The 20725-nt window shown below is 43.1% G+C and overlaps 2 protein-coding genes across 3 annotated transcripts; one reads left to right on the top strand and one right to left on the bottom strand.

Moving 5' to 3' along the window:
• Positions 1 to 5410: 5410 nt before the first annotated feature.
• LOC115161023 (plastin-2) lies at positions 5411 to 13690 on the top strand. Its single transcript, XM_029711690.1, has 16 exons — positions 5411 to 5565; positions 9012 to 9088; positions 9219 to 9379; positions 9514 to 9643; positions 9950 to 10082; positions 10203 to 10284; positions 10431 to 10596; positions 10760 to 10902; positions 11415 to 11510; positions 11699 to 11894; positions 12022 to 12100; positions 12202 to 12316; positions 12414 to 12547; positions 12686 to 12806; positions 12953 to 13077; positions 13180 to 13690. Exons 2-16 carry the CDS (start codon positions 9022 to 9024, stop codon positions 13310 to 13312), a joined length of 1881 nt encoding a protein of 626 aa, XP_029567550.1. The 5' UTR covers positions 5411 to 5565; positions 9012 to 9021; the 3' UTR covers positions 13313 to 13690.
• Positions 13691 to 13900: 210 nt separating this feature from the next.
• On the bottom strand, positions 13901 to 19846 carry LOC115161024 (CCR4-NOT transcription complex subunit 11). 2 transcript variants are annotated; one of them, XM_029711691.1, is made up of 7 exons: positions 18752 to 19846; positions 18457 to 18621; positions 18024 to 18176; positions 15158 to 15372; positions 14856 to 15058; positions 14663 to 14759; positions 13901 to 14419 (listed from the first exon to the last, which is right to left on the bottom strand). In XM_029711691.1, exons 1-7 carry the CDS (start codon positions 19068 to 19070, stop codon positions 14222 to 14224), a joined length of 1350 nt encoding a protein of 449 aa, XP_029567551.1. In that variant the 5' UTR covers positions 19071 to 19846; the 3' UTR covers positions 13901 to 14221. The 2 variants fall into 2 exon arrangements, with proteins under 2 accessions (XP_029567551.1, XP_029567553.1); XM_029711693.1 differs by having other exon boundaries at positions 15170 to 15372.
• Positions 19847 to 20725: the final 879 nt, after the last annotated feature.

Here is a 20725-nt window from a genome sequence, read left to right as displayed (position 1 = left end):
GGCCACCATTGTTCCTGTTCCCAAGCAGTCACTTCTGTCATCATGAAGTGCTTTGAGAGACGAGTCAAGGATCATATCACCTCCATCTTACCTGTCACCCTAGACCCACTGTAATTTGCATACCACCTCAATAGGTCCACAGACAATGCAATCGACATCACACTGCACAATGCCCTATCCCATCTGGACAAGAGGAATACATATGTAAGAATGCTGTTCATTGACTACAGCTTAGCATTCAACACCATAGTACCCTCCAAGCTCATCATTAAGCTTGAGGCCCTGGGTCTCAACCCCACCCTGTGCAACTGGGTCCTGGACTTCCTGACAGGCCGCCCCCAGATGGTGAAGGTAGGAAACAACATCTCCACTTCGCTGATCCTCAACACTGGGACCCCACAATGGTGCATGCTCAACCCCCTCCTGTACTCCCTGTTCACCCATGACTGCGTGGCCATGCACGTCTCCAACTCAATCACCAAGTTCGCAGATGACACAACAGTAGTAGGCTTGATCACCAACAACGACAAGACAGACTATAGGGAGGAGGGGTGAGGGCACTCGGTGTGTGGTGTTAGGAAGACAACCTCTCACTCAACGTCAACAAAACAAAGGGGATGATCGTGGACTTCAGGAAACAGCAGAGGGAGAACCCCCCTATCCACATCGACGGGACAGCAATGGAGAAGGTGGAAAGTTTTAAGTTCCTTGGCGTACACATCACAGACAAACTGAAATGGTCCACCCACACAGACAGTGTGGTGAAGAAGGCTCAGCAGTGCCTCTTCAACCTCAGGAGTCTGAAGAAATGTGGCTTGTCACCTAAAACCCTCACAAACCTTTACAGATGCACAATTGAGAGCATCCTGTCGGGCTGTATCACTGCCTGGTACGGCAACTGCACCGCCCGCAACCGTAGGGCTCTCCAAAGAGTTTTGCAGTCTGCACAACTCATCACCGGGGGAAAACTACCTGCCCTACAGCACACCTACAGCACCCAATGTCACAGGAAGGCCAAAAAGAGCATCAAGGACAACAACCACCCGAGCTACTGCCTGTTTACCCTGTTACCATCCAGAAAGCGAGGTCAGTACAGAGGCATCAAAGCTGGGACCGAGAGACTGAAAAATAGCTTCTATCTCAAGGCCATCAGACTGTTAAACAGCTCACTAACACAGAGAAGCTGCTGCCTACACACGGACTTGAAATCATTGACTACTTTAATAAATGGATCACTAGTTACTTTAATAATGCCACTTTAATAATGTTTACATATCTTGCATTACTCATCCCATATGTATATACTGTATTTTATACAATCTATTGCATTTTGCCTATGCCGATTGGTCATTGCTCATCCATATACAGTGGGGGAAAAAAGTATTTGATCCCCTGCTGATTTTGTACGTTTGCCCACTGACAAAGAAAGGATCAATCTATCATTTTAATGGTAGGTTCATTTGAACAGTGAGAGACAGAATAACAACAAAAATATCCAGAAAAACGCATGTCAGAAATGTTATAAATTGATTTGCATTTTAATGAGGGAAATAAGTATTTGACCCCCTCTCAATCAGAAAGATTTCTGGCTCCCAGGTGTCTTTTATGCAGGTAACGAGCTGAGATTAGGAGCACACTCTTAAAGGGAGTGCTCCTAACCACAGCTTGCTACCTGTAAAAAAGACACCTGTCCACAGAAGCAATCAATCAGTCAGATTCCAAACTCTCCACCATGGCCAAGACCAAAGAGCTCTCCAAGGATGTCAGGGACAAGATTGTAGACCTACACAAGGCTGGAATGGGCTACAAGACCATCGCCAAGCAGCTTGGTGAGAAGGTGACAACATTTGGTGCGATTATTCGCAAATGGAAGAAACACAAAAGAACTGTCAATATCCCTCGGCTTGGGGCTCCATGCAAGATCTCACCTCATGGAGTTGCAATGATCATGAGAACGGTGAGGAATCAGCTCAGAACTACACGGGAGGATCTTGTCAATGATCTCAAGGCAGCTGGGACCATAGTCACCAAGAAAACAATTGGTAACACACTACGCCGTGAAGGACTGAAATCCTGCAGCGCCCGCAAGGTCCCCCTACTCAATAATATATATACATGCCCATCTGAAGTTTGCCAATGAACATCTGAATGACTCAGAGGACAACTGGTGAAAGTGTTGTGGTCAGATGAGGCCAAAATGGAGCTCTTTGACATCAACTCAACTCGCCGTGTTTGGAGGAGGAGGAATGCCGCCTATGACCCCAAGAACACCATCTCAACCGTCAAACATGGAGGTGGAAACATTATGCTTTGGGGGTGTTTTTCTGCTAAGGGGACAGGACAACTTCACCGCATCAAAGGACGGGGCCATGTACCGTCAAATCTTGGGTGAGAACCTCCTTCCCTCAGCCAGGGCATTGAAAATGGGTCGTGGATGGGTATTCCAACATGACAATGACCCAAAACACACGGCCAAGGCAACAAAGGAGTGGCTCAAGAAGAAGCACATTAAGGTCCTGGAGTGGCCTAGCCAGTCTCCAGACCTTAATCCCATAGAAAATCTGTGGAGGGAGCTGAAGGTGCAAGTTGCCAAACGTCAGCCTCGAAACCTTAATAACCTGGAGAAGATCTGCAAAGAGGAGTGGGACAAAATCCCTCCTGAGATGTGTGCAAACCTGGTGGCCAACTACAAGAAACGTCTGACCTCTGTGATTGCCAACAAGGGTTTTGCCACCAAGTACTAAGTCATGTTTTGCAGAGGGGTCAAATACTTATTTCCCTCATTAAAATGCAAATCAATTTATAACATTTTTGACATGCGTTTTTCTGGATTTTTTTGTTGTTATTCTGTATCTCACTGTTCAAATAAACCTACTATTAAAATTATAGACTGATCATTTCTTTGTAAGTGGGCAAACGTACAAAATCAGCAGGGGATGAAATACTTTTTTCCCTCACTGTATGTGACCAATAAAATTTGATTTGATTTGATTTGTGAATACCTTACCATGAAATGTTTACTTACAAGCCCTTGACCAACAATGCAGTTCAAGAAATAGTTAATAAAATATTTTACTAAATAAACTAAAGTAAAAAAATGTAATCAATCAATAGGCAACACAAGAAATGTACATAACAATAACAAGACTATATACAGGGGGTACGGGTACCGAGTCAATGTGCTGGGGTACAGGTTAATGGAGGTCATTTGTAAAGTGACTATGCATAGATAATAAACAGCGAGTAGCAGCAATGTAAATAGTCCGTGTGGCCACTTGATTAGTTTAGTTGCTCAGCAGTCTTATGGCTTAGGGGTAGAAGCTGTTAAGGAGCCTTTTGGTCCTAGACTTGGGGCTCCGGTACTGCTTGCCGTGCGGTAGCAGAGAGAACAGTCCATGACTTGGGAACAGTCTATGATTTGGGTGACTGGAGTTTTTGACAATTTTTGGGGCTTTTCTCTAACACCGCCTAGTATATAGGTCCTGGATGTCAGGAAGCTTGGCCCCAGTGATGTACTGGGCCATACGCACTACCCTCTGTAGCACCTTCCGGTCAGATACAGAGTAGTTGCCATACCAGGCGGTATTGCAACCGGTCGGGATGCTCTCGATGGTGCAGCTGAAGAACTTTTTGAGGATCTGGGGACTCATGCCAAATCCTTTCAGTCTCCTGAGGGGGAAAAGGTGTTGTCGTGCCCTCTTCACAACTGTCTTGGTGTGTTTGGACCATGATAGTTTGTTGGTGATGTGGACACTAAGGAACTTGAAACTCTCGACCCGCTCCACTTCACTCCTGTCGATGTTAATGGTGGCCTGTACGGCCCTCCTTTTCTAATAGTCCATGATCAGCTCCTTTGTCTTGCTCACATTGAGAGAGAGGATGTTGTCCTGGCACCACACTGCCAGGTCTCTGATCTCCTCCCTGTAGGCTGTCTCATCGTTGTCAGTGATCAGGCCTGCCACTGTTGTGTCGTCAGCAAATTTAATGATGGTATTGGAGTCGTACTTGGCCACATAGTCGTGGGTGAACAGGGAGTACAGGAGGGGACTAAGCACGCACCCCTGAGGGGCCCCAGTGTTGAGGATCAGCGTGGCAGATGTGTTGTTGCCTACCCTTACCACCTGGGGGCGGCCCGTCAGGAAGTCCAGGATCCAGTTGCAGAGGGAGGTGTTTAGTCCCAGGGTCCTTAGCTTAGTGATGAGCTTTGTGGGCACTAGGGTGTTGAACGCTGAGCTGTAGCCTTCTCACATAGGTGTTCCTTTTCTCCAGGTGGGAAAGGGCAGTGTGGAGTGCGATTGAGATTGCGTCATCTGTGAATCTGTTAGGGTGGTATGTGAATTGGAGTGGGTCTAGGGTTTCTGGCATGATGGTGTTGATGTGAGAGCAGCAGTGTGATTCACATCAATGCGCTATGTAGATATCAGTAATAAGTGATATCCGTATCGCCATTGACTACACTGCTGTCATCCTTACCTCTAAGCGTTTATTGAAGTTGGATAATCTTTGGATGTCGACAGCAGTTGCACCATTGGAAGCCATAGCTTGGACTGTAGCCTACAAATGTGCTTTTCCCACGATCCATCAAACACATTTGGTGTGTCATCATAGTGGTCTCTGACTTGTGGTCAGCCTCGTTCAGGTGGATCAAACTTAAACTTGCCCTTTTTGTCAATGCTGATATGAATGTCTTTGAGAAAACCGGGAAGTGTCAAAGATTTTTTTCGCAAACATCCTTTCTGAATTTAAAAGTAATCCTCAAAGTAATCATATAGTTTTTCAAAGTATCTGTAATCTGATTACAATATTTTTGCTGGTAATGTAACGGATTACAGTTACTGTTTACATGTAATCCGTTACTCCCCAACCCTTAGAGTATGCCAATGCAAATATGGCAGAAAAGGTATGCATGACAATGTTATATGAAGTGTAAAATATATTATCAGTAAAATATATTCTCAGCTCAACTTGCCCGACAAAAGCTGGAGAACATATGCACATCCAGGTACATTTTTGCAGGTGCTGGAGTTGCTCAACTTGCCCGACTGCCATAAATGCCATCATTTGTCATTTTTTCACTTAAACAATGGGGAGGAACCAGAAAGATCAGTTTTAGGTAGTTGTGAGTCAAATAAATTCTCAGAGCATGCTCAACTTGCACGACTGCCATAAATGCCATAAATTGTCTATCTTTCACTTAAGCAATGTAGAGGAAGTAAAAAAAATCTGTTTTAGGCTACTGGAATATTTAGCAGTTTCTTTTTTTTTCTTCTTTTTTTCATTGGGGCAACCTCAGAGCAGGCCCAACTTGCTCCCACCTTGATAGCTCCGTCGCAGGCAGCAGATTGCCATATAAAGACACAACGTCTTTCATTTCTCTTAGTGAAGTTGTCCTGGGTTGCATGTCACTTCCTTCCTAGTACATTTGAATAGATTCGTTGTCAGTTGACTTCTGAGGGAGAGACAGTGCACTGCCTGTCAAGCAGTGAGAGCAGCAGACACACTGAAGGAAGGAGAGTGAGTCAGAGACCACACAGACAGGCCTTCCAGTCAACTCACCTCCCTAAGGTAATTCAATCTCCTGACCTTGGGGCCTCTCTGTGTCAGTGTCTGTGTGTGCCTCTGCATGTGTCAGTATTTCATTGAATCTACTGGGAAGATGGTCTGTGACTGCATGTTGATTTTGATGAGGATGAAGATGAATGATGATGATAAGGACGTTGAGTTTCTGTTGCTTTAACAGTCCACAAGTGTTCACAGATGGTCGTGTGTGTTAATAGATGGTGTCTTCCTGGATCTGAGGGCAGCATCTGTAGTTTGCATTGATTTACAGTAGCCTAACAATATGCATATTAATCATAAAGTATCCTCTTGCTACTTTATCATCTAATGATTGTTGTTACACAGTCACATAATACATTGATACAGTATTACAAAAATTGTTATATAGCCCTATAGTGAATTCTGATGTTCACAGGAGAAGCATTGCCATGTCATGGCTTTACTTTTAGTATCAGCAGAACATGGTGGCAGAGAGCAGAAGCAGTCTAAATCATTGCATAGTGTTTAAACAGGAAGTTAGTTGGGTTGTGGTTAGCCTTGCTGCAACTGCGGAAAATTCTAACATGTGAAGCCAACAGTAGTTAAACATGTACATTTTCAAAAAGTTTCCAACATATCATCACTATTCATCCAATAACGTGTGCTTACATGTTAAGCATGTGGAATTTGCTGGCACATACACATCTGTAATCTTCAACTCAACACTGCTGTAGTCATTTAGAAATGATGAACAATAAATAACATGTATGTTGTCTTTCAATAGTGCTTGAATAATTGATAACACACTACACTTAAAGGGGCAGTGCAGTTAACGTAATTTTACTTTTTTAAATGATATTTACAAACTATGAGGTCGAAATAACACTCTTAAATTGTGCAAAAGATGATAATGCCCTTTTTGTGTAAGAGCTGTTTAAAACAAAAAGGCCTGAAATTTCAGCCTGTTTAGGTGGTGCAAATCTTTTGGCCCATATCATGATTATAATAGACCAATGACTGTTCATCTGGGTAAGGTGGTGAGCTCTAGACCATCCTATCAGCCAATCAGGGCTGTGCATGTAAATATCTTAAAATGTGTTTCCTAACATCCGCATGATCAGACTGAGCATTTCAAGGGCCAAAGGAGGCTCAGGGAAATAGATGATAACAGATATATTTTGGAGTTATTTTCATTAAATAAACAGTAATGATTTAAAATTAAAATTACAAAGACTGCATGGGGGCTTTAAAGGAATGGGCTTTTTCATACAAAACAAATGAGAGAAACTGAGTGAGCACAATTGATTGATGTATAAAGATTCATTTGAGTGACAGACAGATTGGCTTTGATAAATGTCCACATCATAATATTGTTCCAATAAATCTCTATTCCTCTAGCTAATCCATGCAAATGTACCTTTTCATTTGATTATTTTTTTTGTACATAATGAATAAGCTGTCTGTTTATTAAAAGAGACCAAGATTTGCAAGTGAAATCCGCGGTACCATGACTGATGTTTGTGGGTATTGCAGTTTGACTTCCATAAAGGCCCTTGATGATTTTAGTGGCTGAGACCACAGGTAATCCTTGATGATTTTAGTGTCTGAGACCACAGGTAATCCTTGATGATTTTAGTGGCTGAGACCACAGGTAATCCTTGATGATTTTAGTGGCTGAGACCACAGGTAATCCTTGATGATTTTAGTGGCTGAGACCACAGGTAATCCTTGATGATTTTAGTGGCTGAGACCACAGGTAATCCTTGATGATTTTAGTGGCTGAGACCACAGGTAATCCTTGATGATTTTAGTGTCTGAGACCACAGGTAATCCTTGATGATTTTAGTGGCTGAGACCACAGGTAATCCTTGATGATTTTAGTGGCTGAGACCACAGGTAATCCTTGATGATTTTAGTGGCTGAGACCACAGGTAATCCTTGATGATTGATGATGGTTTTAAGGATTTCAAATCAAGGAACTGGATTTGCTTGATGAAAGATAACACCCCTCATGATCAAATTGCAAAGACACATTTACCTCATAATCTAAAAGGCAGGTAGCCGAGTGGTTAGAGCGTTGGGCCAGTAACTGAAAGGTGGCTGGATCGAATCTCTGTAGTTCTGCCCCTTTGCAAGACAGTTAAATTACTGTTCCCTGGTAGGCCGTCATTGTAAATAAGAACTTTTTCTTAACTGACTTGCCTAGTTAAATAAAGGTTCATTATTATAAAAAAATTTTTAAAGTAAAGTCTGGGTAAATGTCAGCCCTAAAAAGGCAGTAATATCCTATAGTTAGATTAGTGAACATTACACTGTGCCATTACACTGTGGTTTATTGAATAATCAGAGAGTGTCTCAGTGCTGATTGGAATGTAATGCTTACAAAGTGACAAAGCTGGTAATGTTGAGCCATGGTGTGTAAAGACATCAGTTTCACTTCTGCTTCTGACCCCTATAGCTATAGTGTGAGAAAGGGAACAAAACACAAATTTCCTTGTTTTTACTTATTTGAGCATTCAGAACTGTGCTACTACATACCCACTGGGCAAAAACTGGTTGAATCAACTTTTTTCCACATCATTTCAACAAAAAATTGTAATGTTATGATGTTGAATCAACGTGGAAAATCTTTTGGATTTGCAAAAAGTCATCAACATAAGGGATTTAAATAAAAAATGTTTTACCTAAATCCAATGACATGATGACATTTTTGTTGATTTCACGTTGAAGTCACAGAAGCTCAACCGAAATTAAATCAAAACTAGACGTTGAAATGATGTCTGTGTCCAGTGGGTACATTGTTGAATATAGATGAATAATGGTCTCTAGACCCTTCTCCACACTATATGTTTAGAAAACCATCGATGCAATCTCTAGGAGCCAAGCTGATTTGTCCTGATGCGATGGGTGACAATGGAAAGAGAAACATTTGTTACTCATCTCCAAACTTCACACCTCTGAGGCAAGCAGAGCAGACCTAGTTTGAAGTAGGTCTCTGTCTCTAACATGACCTTATATCTCTCGCTGTATCTGTGGTATATAGCTTTAGTGGCCTCATTGAAACCACACAGTGAATGGCAGCCATTCACAGGATGAGTTGGAGGAACTGAGAGAAGCCTTTGCTAAGATCCTGTCTGTTATCAGTACAGCTACATCTACTCCCCTCTCAACTCAGACTGGGGCCTGAAATGTATACTCAGTCCTAAGGCAGATGAAATAAAGACATGAATAAAGATATGAATCGTATGAATGACCTCACCACCTTAGCAGAAGTAGGAAGGAAGTAGCTCGCTAGAAGCAGGATGTTTCACAAAGAAATAGACATCAGAGCCCAGAACCTCTGGGTAGAGCACATTTTTTTAGAAATTATCACAATGACAAAATGCTGAAATTTGAACATTTATTCTAGTTCCTCCCTGTTGAGTATGTTCAGTACCGTATGGTTTAGTGAAGTTATGTGTAACTGGTTTCAGATTCCACAAGATGGCTGCTCCAGCACAGATCTCTCAGGATGAGTTGGAGGAACTGAGAGAAGCCTTTGCTAAGATCGGTGAGAGCCTGACAGGGAAATTCATTGTAGACTCACTTCACTCTCTCACTCTTATCCTGGGTCCCTGATTATTTTTGCATTCAACAAGGCTACATTCTACGTGACCTTTGACCTATATTTCTTATTCCAGATGTCGATTCTCACGGCCACATTGGCACAGATGAGCTCAATGACCTGTTCAAAGCTGCCAACCTGCCATTGCCAGGATACAGAGTCCGAGAGATCATCCAGGATCTCACCAAGACAGGAGACCTGCATGACGGCAAAGTCACCTTCAACGAGTTTGCCAATGTAAGTTCAGAGATCAATAGGTCAAAATCAATGACAGTTACAGAAAGTCAATGTCAAAGAAGAGCAGACCATATCTTGAGACATCTTGACATGACACCAGAGATACATGGTCTCATCTCTTCTCGTTCACTAAGGTGGTCCATGGACTGAAGAGCACAGAGGTGGCTAAGACCTTCAAGAAAGCTATCAACAAGAAGGAGGGCATCTATGCTGTAGCAGGAACCTCAGAGCAGTCCAGCTCAGGCACACAGCACTCCTACTCAGGTGACTGTCCCTACTTGTTTCACTGGCTGAGAATACCCCCAAGGTATCTACTTCAGTCTGTCTAGATACATCTGTAGCCAACATCACAAAGGAAGCACTTATCATTCAAATGAGACATACAGAACCACATCTATATCTATATGTGGAACAATCCATCAGTACAACAAGACTCCCTGGTCTGTGAAGTTACACATCTATACGTCTCTGATTGGCCAATGTATACAAATATTTCTCCATAAATACAAATACTCCTACATGTATAATGTTGTGCATTCCCTCCATGCCCACACATTTCTCCACTGACAGAGGAGGAGAAGGTGGCTTTTGTGAACTGGGTGAATAAGGCATTGGAGAAAGACCCAGACTGCAAGCATGTCCTCCCCATGGACCCCACCACTAACGACCTGTTCACCGCTGTCGGAGATGGGATCGTTTTATGGTACTTTCTAACTGGTCTCATGGACTTACTTTAGAGTATGTGCAACCTTGATGATATAAATCAATCCCTTCAGAAATATTCCATTGATATCAACCTATGCATCTCTCCTTCACCTGGTAGTAAGATGATCAATCAGTCTGTTCCGGACACCATCGATGAGAGAACCATCAACAAGAAGAAGCTCACACCCTTCACCATCCAGGTAACCTTTTACAGACTGTTCAACACCAGCTGAGTCAGAGGACTGCAGCTTTGTATAACCCATTGACAGTCATTTCTTTGTCATTATATACAGTATATACTGTATGCCATGCACAGGTATCTATACTGTTTTGTGTGCTCTAACAGGAGAATCTGAACCTGGCTCTTAACTCTGCGTCGGCCATCGGCTGCCACGTGGTAAACATCGGAGCAGAGGACCTGAAGGAAGGCAGGCAGCATCTGGTCCTAGGCCTGCTCTGGCAGGTCATCAAGATCGGCTTGTTCGCAGACATTGAGATCAGCAGAAACGAAGGTGTGTGTGTTAAATGTTTATTTGAATATGGATTTTCAATGTTTTGGTGTGTTTTATAACTTTAGAACATGTGAGTGTGTATATATATATCTACAGTACATCACTTGATCTCTGTAGCTATGTATGTTAATGAGTGTGTTATTTCAATGATGTGTGTGTGCAGCTCTGATAGCCCTGCTGAGGGATGGGGAGAGCCTGGAGGACCTGATGAAGCTTTCCCCAGAGGAGCTGCTGCTGCGCTGGGCCAACTACCACCTGGAGGAGGCCGGCTGTTCCAAGATCAACAACTTCAGTTCTGACATAAAGGTGGGTCATACGCACCATGTCTGTCCTGGATTATCATATGAATATGTGTGAGTCCTGAATCGTCATATAACTGTATCAGTCCTGAATCGTCATATGACTGTGTCAGTCCTGGATCGTCATATGACTGTGTCAGTCCTGAATCGTCATATGACTGTGTCAGTCCTGGATCGTCATATGACTGTGTCAGTCCTGGATTATCATATGACTGTGTCAGTCCTGAATCGTCATATGACTGTGTCAGTCCTGAATCATCATATGACTGTGTTGGTACTGGATTGTCATATGACTGTGTCAGTCCTGAATCATCATATGACTGTGTCAGTCCTGGATCGTCATATGACTGTGTCAGTCCTGAATCATCATATGACTGTGTTGGTACTGGATTGTCATATGACTGTGTCAGTCCTGAATCATCATATGACTGTGTTGGTACTGGATTGTCATATGACTGTGTCAGTCCGGGATCTTTTTGTGCATTTGTGATTGCGTACATTTTTTGTTTTGCATTACAGGATTCCAAGGCCTACTACAACATCCTGAACCAAGTGGCCCCTAAGGGAGATGAGGAGGGAATCCCTCTGATTGCCATCGACATTTCAGGAATAAGGGTACATGGTCATCCCACCCTAGATAACATAATCAATTGCAATTCCATTTTAGGCAACCTTATCAACAGACAGTGCTGTTATTCTTTTTTGGTTAAAAGTGCCTGCTAAATTGACCATATTATCAATGAGTGATGCATCATAGATACTGTAGATGTTGCTGTTAAATCTCTCCCTACCGCCCCCTGCAGGAGAAAGAGGACATAAAGAGAGCAGAGTGCATGTTGGAGCAGGCTGACCGTCTTGGCTGCCGACAGTTCGTCACAGCAACCGACGTAGTCCGCGGCAACCCCAAGCTGAACTTGGCGTACATTGCCAACCTGTTCAATAAGTATCCTGCCCTGAAGAAGCCAGAGAACCAGGACATTGACTGGAGCTCCATCGAGGGTCAGGGTTGGGACCATCCCAAACCATAACCTAGTTCCTGAGCATCCCCTCTTCCTGATTAAATAATATAAACCATATATACAGTACAAGGCCTGAACCAGTGTGTAATGTTATCTGTCACTTACAGGTGAGACCAGAGAGGAGCGCACCTTCAGGAACTGGATGAACTCCCTGGGGGTCAACCCTCGTGTCAACCACCTCTATGTGTAAGTACAGTACAGGTCACTCCATCTTATTATACACCATTTCCAACCATTTCCAATCATTTGGAAACCACACTAATGTAATGTGTGTGCGTGTTTTACAGGGACATAGATGATGCTTTGGTCATCTTCCAGCTCTATGAGAAGATCAATGTGCCAGTGGATTGGGACAGAGTAAACAAACCCCCTTACTCCAAACTGGGCAGCAACATGAAGAAGGTGAGACTACGAACAATAAGTGTTCTCCCACAGTGCGATCGTGATTAAACTGATCAATTGATTGAATTATTATTTATTATGCGTTTGTCTGTGCCAGTTGGAGAACTGTAACTATGCAGTGGAGCTGGGGAAGAATGAGGCTAAGTTCTCCCTGGTGGGCATTGCTGGACAGGACCTGAACGAGGGCAACAGAAAACTCACCCAGGCCCTGCTGTGGCAGCTGATGAGGAGGTAATGCAACAGAACATTATTAAAAATGCTTTAGATATTTTTTCCCCGTTCAGGTCATGTGATCAGGAAAAACTCATAAGCAGGCCCATTGCCTACTCCATAATTCCACATTTAGAAGGATCCATCTCTTTCTCTCAGGTACACGCTGAACATTCTGGAGGAGCTTGGTGACGGGCAGAAGGTGAATGACGACACCATCGTCACCTGGGTCAACGACACACTCACACAGGCTGGCAAAGGCACCATCTCTGGATTCAAGGTAGGCTGTAACTCTGCTGTTTAACATTTTCCTGACCATGGTACCTTTTTTGAAGTACTAGACTTCATTCTACTTTTCCAAGTAGAATAAGTAAAAAAATAAAGCATCCACCACAGCAATAGCTCAGTGTGTGTGTACCTCTGTAGGATGGGTCCATAGCCACCAGTATGCCAGTCCTGGACCTGATTGATGCCATCCAGCCAGGCTCCATCCGCTATGACCTAATCAAGGTGGAGGACCTGACTGAGGAAGAGAAGCTCAATAACGCCAAGTACGTACCATGTGATGATAACATTTGAGTACTAGCTTGATGAAAGAGATTAAATGTTCAGGACAACAGATAAGATGTCCCCTAAATCCTGCCTGTTGTCAGGTATGCCATCTCCATGGCCAGGAAAATTGGAGCGCGGGTGTACGCCCTGCCTGAGGACCTAGTGGAGGTGAAACCTAAGATGGCGATGACAGTGTTCGCCTGCCTGATGGCCCGGGGCATGAAGAGGGTGTAGGGGTCACAACCCCACAGAACATCACATGAAGAGGTGATCAGAATAACAACCAGAATCAGGTTCCAGAAGATATTAGCTCACTAGGTCAATACTAATTCAGTAATGTAGCTAGTATGTCTGGAAATCAGTGATTCAAAACTCAGAGCTGATAATGAAGAGCAGAAAACAAATAATAATAATACTGTACCTGGAGTTATACAAAATATTTTTACAAAATGTAGCATCTTATTTTGATAAGATTTAACTCTTTTTTTTTTAACATAGAAACTTATTCACTTGATGCTATTAATTTCAAATTGTGACCATTTTGCTTTCAGACTAACATTTGTGAAAAGATATCAGGGAAACAGATTTTTATATAAAATAATTTAAAACAAATGTGTGTCTTGGTTTTGTTCACATGTATTATAATGCACATGCACTACACCTTTACATCAGTATGAGCAGTTCCCTTACAAATAGTTGTTCTGCATTGAGAACCTATTCATGTCATAAATCATCTAGTTCCCTCATTCAAAACAGAATCCAACAGTTCTGTATCTGCATGTCTCACCATGTTCAGTAGAAAATACAATTCAACAACCCAGATGGTTCATTACATATCCATTTAATGAAACAAAACCAACAAGCATCAATCTATGGAGGGGGAAAAAACTGTTTCAAAATCTATTTTCAAAATATGTCCATCTTTGTCCAGAAAAGAGAGATGAAAAACAGTAACTGAGTTCAAAGCTGGACTCCAGGCGGGTACTGGTGAGATCGTGAGGATTGTCTGGGTGGTTATACAGCCTTGGTCAGTTTCTCTTGGTTGGGGCGCTATTTAGCGGGTTGTGCCTCTGTGAGCTTACTACCTGGGGGGTGTTATTTGGCACAACAGGCTACTGCCACGTTTTATTTACTATGAAAGCGTTATTTGGCAGGTTTGACCTCTGGGGGGATTTCTCCTGTATCCAGGGTCTTGAGGAGGCGGAAGAGGCCGGCTGCTTCCCGTATGCGGCTGAACTCAATGCAAAAGGCCTGCACCTCGATGAACAGGTCCTGCACGTTGATGATCTTGTTCCGGATCAGAGACTGAAGGAACACACACACCAGGCGCACTAGGCGGTTCTGCAAATGGAAACAGAGGCTTTACATACACATCTGGAACACTGGCTAACACAGCGGAGCATTGACTAACATTAGTAAAACAAACAGTTATCTTGAGCAGGGAGAACACACAAATGAACTTCCTGTTACATATTTCTCAGAAAGAAAGTGGCATACTCTGGTAAGACAAGCAGTTCAATGTGACTGAAAGGCCAAACAGTAAGCTACAGGCTCCTGTCAAGGCCCTTCCACAGTCCTCCTTACCTGCATGTACTTGTCTTTGATCTGTTCACACGTGGAGATACAGTTGGAGATGTACAGGTGAATGAACTCTGGAGGGAGGTCCACAGCAGTTGTCAGCCTGTGCACACAAAGAATAACCTCACATAAATAAACATTTTAAAACTGATTGTAGACAACTGAATTGTATAAATCAAATTCTATCCAAAGTCCCCACCTATTGACCACCTCCATGGAGTGCAGGGACATGTCCATGTTGACCAGAACAGAGAAGTACTCCGTGATCTGGCTGGACTGCATCAGTTTGAGAAGCATCTCGATGGCCACCAGAGGGTTGTTTTCCACTAGGTCAGGCAGCTTGGCCGGGGTCAGACCGATGTGGTACACCAGCTTCGGATCCTTCTCCAACTCACTCAGGAGCTGTAGGGAGAGAGCAAAATTTAGAGAGATATTCAGGTTGAACTCCCAAGCGAAGGTCATGTTTGAAATATATAAAATACAGTTGAGTAGACAGTGTACCTGTCTACTCACCTGTGACTGCTGCTGGGCAGACAGTGGGCTCTTGAAGGCCTTGGCCATGATGCGTTTGATCTCCACACCCGTGCTGTTCTTCACACACATGGAGCGGTCCCACTGCACATGGTGGTCGGGCTCCGTGGGGTTTAGCCAAGCCAGCTCATCCTCACACACGTGCAAGGGAGGGGGCGGCCGGATGAACTCTGGACGAAAGTGACCTGGGGGAGGTAGGGTCAAAGGGGAGGCGTTACAGGCTGGATATGTGGCTTGTCTTACGTGATACTTGGGACATGGTATATACTTCACAGTATCATTCCTGTGTCATTACAATACCAAGCTATTGAAAAGACAAACACCACATGACCAGAAGTATGTGGACACCTGCTCATTGAGCATCTCATTCCAAAATCATGGGCATTAATATGGAGTTGGTCCCCTCCCTTTGCTACCACAAGAGGGGGCATTGTCATGCTGAAACAGGAAAGGGCCTTCCCCCAAACTGTTGCCACAAAGTTGGAAGCACAGAATTGCCTAGAATGTCATTGTATGTAGCATTAAGATTTCCCTTCACTGGAACTAAGGGGCCTAGCCCGAACCATGAAAAACAGCCCCAGACCATTATTTCTCCTCCACCAAACTTTACAGTTGGCTCTATGCATTTGAGCAGGTAGCGTTCTCCTGGCAGCTGCCAAAGCCAGATTTGTCCACCGGACTGTCAAATGGTGAAGCGTGATTCACCACTCCAGAGAAAGCGTTTCCAATTCGGTAGTGAGTGTTGCAACCGAGGACAGACAATTTTTACACGCTACACGCTTCAGCACTTGGCAGCCCCGTTCTGTGAGTTTGTGTGGCCTACCATTTCACGGCTGAGCCATTGCTGCTCCTAGACGTTTCCACTTCACAATAACAGCACTTACAGTTGAAGGGGGCAGCCCTAGCAGGGCAGAAATTTGTCGAACTGACTTGTTGGAATGGTGGCATCCTATGACAGCGCCACGTTGAAAGTCACTGAGATCTTCAGTAAAGCCATTCTACTGACAATCTTTGTCTATGGAGATTGCATGGCAGTGTGCTCGATTTTATACACCTGTCAGCAATGGGTGTGGCTGAAACAGCCAAATCCACTAATTTAAAAGTTGTGTCCACATACTTTTGTATACAGTTGAAGTCGGAAGTTTACATACAACTTAGCCAAATACATTTCAACTCCGTTTTTCACAATTTCTGACATTTAATCCTAGTAAAAACTCCCTGTCTTAGGTCAGTTAGGATCACCACTTCATTTTAAGAATGTGAAATGTCAGAATAGTAGAGAAAATTATTTATTTCAGCTTTTATTTCTTTCATCACATTCCCAGTGGGTCAGATGTTTACATACACTAAATTCGTATTTGGTAGCATTGCCTTTAAATTGTTTAACTTGGGTCAAACGTTTTGGGTAGCCTTCCACAAGCTTCCCACAATAAGTTGGGTGAATTTTGGCCCATTCCTCCTGACAGAGCTGGTGTAACTGAGTCAGGTTTGTAGGCCTCCTTGCTCACACACGCTTTTTCATTTCTGCCCACAAATGTTCTATGAGATTGAGGTGATGGCAACTCCAATACCTTGACTTTGTTGTCCTTAAGCCATTTTGCCACAACTTTGGAAGTATGCTTGGGTCATTGTCCATTTGGAAGACCCATTTGCGTCCAAGCTGTAACTTCCTGACTGATGTCTTGAGATGTTGCTTCAATATATCCACATAATTTTCCTGCCTCATGATGCCATCTATTTTGTGAAGTGCACCAGTCCCTCCTGCAGCAATGCACCCCCACAACATGATGCTGCTACCCCGTGCTTCACGGTTGGGATGGTGTTCTTCGGCTTGCAAGCGTTCCCCTTTTTCCTCCAAACATAACGATGGTCATTATGGCCAAACAGTTATATTTTTGTTTAATCAGACCAGAGGACATTTCTCCAAAAAGTACAATCTTTGTCCCCATGTGCAGTTGCAAACCGTAGTCTGGCTTTTTTATGGCGGTTTTGGAGCAGTGGCTTCTTCCTTGCTGAGCGGCCTTTCAGGTTATGTCGATATAGGACTCGTTTTACTGTGGATATAGATACTTTTGTACCTGTTTCCTCCAGCATCTTCACAAGGTCCTTTGCTGTTGTTCTGGGATTGATTTGCACTTTTCGCACCAAAGTAAGTTCATCTCTTGGAGACAGAACACGTCTCCTTCCTGAGCGGTATGACGGCTGCGTGGTCCCATGGTGTTTATACTTGCGTACTATTGTTTGTACAGATGAACATGGTATCTTCAAGCGTTTGGAAATTGCTCCCAAGGATGAACCAGACTTGTGGAGGTCCAAAAAAAATTCTGAGGTCTTGGTTGATTTCTTTTGATTTTCCAATGATGTCAAGCAAAGAGGCACTGAGTTTGAAGGTAGGCCTTGAAATACATCCACAGGTACACCTCCAATATACTCAAATGATGTCAATTAGCCTATCAGAAGCTTCTAAAGCCATGACATCATTTTCTGGAATTTTCCAAGCTGTTTAAAGGCCCAGTCAACTTAGTGCATGTAAACTTCTGACCCACTGGAATTGTGACACAGAGATTATTTCACTTATAATTCAGTCTGTAAACAATTGTTGGAAAAATTGCACAAAGTAGATGTCTTAACCAACTTGCCAAAACTATAGTTTGTTAACAAGAAATATGTGGAGTGGTTGAAAAACAAGTTAATGACTCCAACCTAAGTGTATGTAAACTTCCAACTTCAACTGTATATAGTGTATGTTTTTGTGTCAACATACACCTTACTTATGTCGTCCACAAACATAACAGACAGACTAATAACAAACTGAATGATAAATTGCTCCACTTACTCTCCAGTGGAGGTCGAGGCCCAGTGACCAGAGACTCTGTGATCTGATTGGCCACTGAGCTGTCGAACCCGGAGTTGGAAGAATCTTGATCCGGGTCGTTGAGGATGCTGGGGAAGCTGGCCTTACTCTGGGTGGGTAGCTCTGACTGGCGCTCTGCAGGTTAAATGGGGAGAGAGAGGAATAAGGTTGTTTATATATGAAGTGTTAGAATTGCTGCATAGTAAAGTGTAAAGAACTGTGCTGTTGTACTACAGTAAGGATATGAGAGGTTTTATGTCTCAACACAAGCAAATCTCAATAGGTGGATTCCTAACCAAGAAATGTACAATTCCCCATCATACGTAACTATTTTTGAGTTGCTTAAAATTATTGCGATTCTGTAACCATCCTCCATACAAGATACATGCAAAGTGCATACATTCAGGTACTCTACCTGCCAATGCCAACTGCAGCCCACTAATGTCTATGGACTGTGGCATGTTCCCCACGTCCATGCAGGACACCTGTCTGGGGGTCTTCTTGAAGAGTTCCCTTGGAGGCGCCAGCATTAGCTGGGAGAGGAAGAACTTCTCGGGCTGTGTAATGGGTGGCAGGAATCCTATGAACAATCACATGATCAGGATATATTTGAGTTGATATGATGAAAGCAACACACTGCTGGTAAAAACTTTGGACAATACTTCTTACTATCCAAATGGATTACATTTGATATTTTAGCAGACACTTACCAGACAGTTGTTTCTCCTGCTCATCTCCAACTGGGGAGAGGTTCAGCAAGTGCGCAAAGACAGCGGCAAAGGGATTTGCGGCCAGTGGCTCTGTGCGGTACATCTCCCAGAGGAGGTAGAGGGCAGTCAGGCGCTGCGCAGAACTTGGCAGAAGGTCCGGCTGTTGCAGTAGCATCACCAAAACCGATCCTACTCGGAAATGTTCGGCCTTCGCGAAGTAATGATGAAAGGCGGTTGATAGACTTTCGAAAGTGTTGGTGCAAGCTTCCTCTGAGATGATTCCCAAGAGGTTGGAGAGCTCCTTCGGGGCAAGTGTCATTGTACCTATGTTGTTGATAGCTAGCTTATAGCTATGTGACCAAAATGATAAATCACTGCTTGCAAGTAGTCTTTTATAATTGTACGTAGGTCGCGTTATTCAGTTCATACTTAAAAAGAAGCTAGATACATTTCCACAAACTCCACAGGAGTGCAGATATGGGCAGCTAGATAAGTTAGAAAATGCTAGTTAGCTTACTAGCTAGCTTGTCACCAAAGTCATTGTAAAAGTAAGTTATACAGCTAAACAAAATCGACCTTGATCAACTAAAAAATATGCATACCAGACTTACTGGTCGTAAAATCATGAATCGAATTATTATCAAATGTTAAATAAGTAGTAAGAGCTTTTCTCAGCTGTTTTCCCATCAGTTTCCACTTCGTTCACAACATTGCAGCGTTGAGTTTTGACCTTTGACTCGACCCGGGTAACACCGTGCATTACGGGAGATGTAGTAAAGAAGATTATTCGTTTATTTATGCTTGCTCTGGACTTCTCGTGGCTACAAACATTTTCTACAAATTACAGATAACACATTACATAAAATGTCGTGTCATTTATTTATTGTTTCGGAAAAGCACTGCAAAAAAGTATTTGGCGTCAGAAACGAAAGAGGAAGTGAGACATCCCACTCGCTGTTTTATTTCTGGTTCATATACAAGCCAATAAACTTAGCAGACCAGACCCAGTTTCTATCGCATTGGTTTCAATGGGAGAGCCACCGTCAAGTAGACCGGAACTGATGTTTTAAACGGCCTGAACAAAGAGAGAGGAAGAGGCGTCCGTGTGAGAGAAGCCTTTTTTGTATGGAGGTCTATGAGAGAGTGTCGAATGACGTGAAGCTGATTTGATCGAATATACGTTTTGTAATGTTTAGACTGTTACAAATGTACTGATATAAATGGATACATGCATGTGGCATTCCGTCAACTTTGAGAAAAACGACTTAGTGCCTGTTGTGCGCACGCGTGGTTTGAATGGTCCTACCTGATCTTGCCTGCTTTCAATCATTGAGGACATGAATTAACGGTTGTATTTCCATTGTTAGAACGGTCACTCGCCTATCTTGTCAATATAATAGATAATATTTGCCTGAGTGAACCTCAGTGGAGTAAACTCAGAGAGAAAGGGGAACCGAGAGGCCCAACTCGGGGGGAAATCTGTCGCCCTCCAGCAGGTGGCGTTTTTTTTTTTCTCCGATCAAGCAAGGAGTTTTTGTATGGCGGTTAATGAGTGTCGAATTTGGTCACCCCCAAAAAATGAATGGCTTATTTGCTACGTGGGTTTTATTTTTATCAAATTGACTTTTCTTTATGCTGAAGTTATTAAAAGTATACTGGTAGAAGTAGATGTGACATCCCGGCAAGTTTGCGAAAAAACACTTTATATCATAGTCTCGAGATGGCTATGCATATTCATGTCTGAGGCTAGTAGCATAACGTCTCTTGCCATTAAATACAGGCGGTAGACATCAACAACCCTCATCGAATATTCAAGAAAGGATTACAATAATGAGATGTATCCTCTGTGTACAACATAAAACACCAAATAATGCATGCAGAGCAGAATTAGGCCGATACCCGGTAATTATCAAAATCCAGAAAATAGTTGTTAAATTATACAACCACACAAAAGGAAGCAATTCCCAAACCTTC

Source organism: Salmo trutta, chromosome 24 (genome assembly GCF_901001165.1).
Source record: "Salmo trutta chromosome 24, fSalTru1.1, whole genome shotgun sequence".
Classification (NCBI taxonomy): Eukaryota; Metazoa; Chordata; class Actinopteri; order Salmoniformes; family Salmonidae; genus Salmo; species Salmo trutta.
Note: the sequence above shows the minus strand (reverse complement) of the source record. Positions and strands in the feature narration are given on the sequence as shown.

Bases quoted from the DNA above. Each gene is read 5' to 3' on its own strand.
- LOC115161023 (XM_029711690.1), top strand. From the start codon at position 9,022: ATGGCTGCTCCAGCACAGATCTCTCAGGATGAGTTGGAGGAACTGAGA. The intron at 11,511-11,698 runs GTACATGGTCAT...CGCCCCCTGCAG, and splicing joins TCGACATTTCAGGAATAAGG to GAGAAAGAGGACATAAAGAG. The intron at 12,101-12,201 runs GTAAGTACAGTA...CGTGTTTTACAG, and splicing joins CGTGTCAACCACCTCTATGT to GGACATAGATGATGCTTTGG.
- LOC115161024 (XM_029711691.1), bottom strand. From the start codon at position 19,070: ATGACACTTGCCCCGAAGGAGCTCTCCAACCTCTTGGGAATCATCTCA. The intron at 18,622-18,751 runs GTAAGTGTCTGC...GATTGTTCATAG, and splicing joins GCAGGAGAAACAACTGTCTG to GATTCCTGCCACCCATTACA. The intron at 18,177-18,456 runs GTAGAGTACCTG...TTTAACCTGCAG, and splicing joins GCTGCAGTTGGCATTGGCAG to AGCGCCAGTCAGAGCTACCC.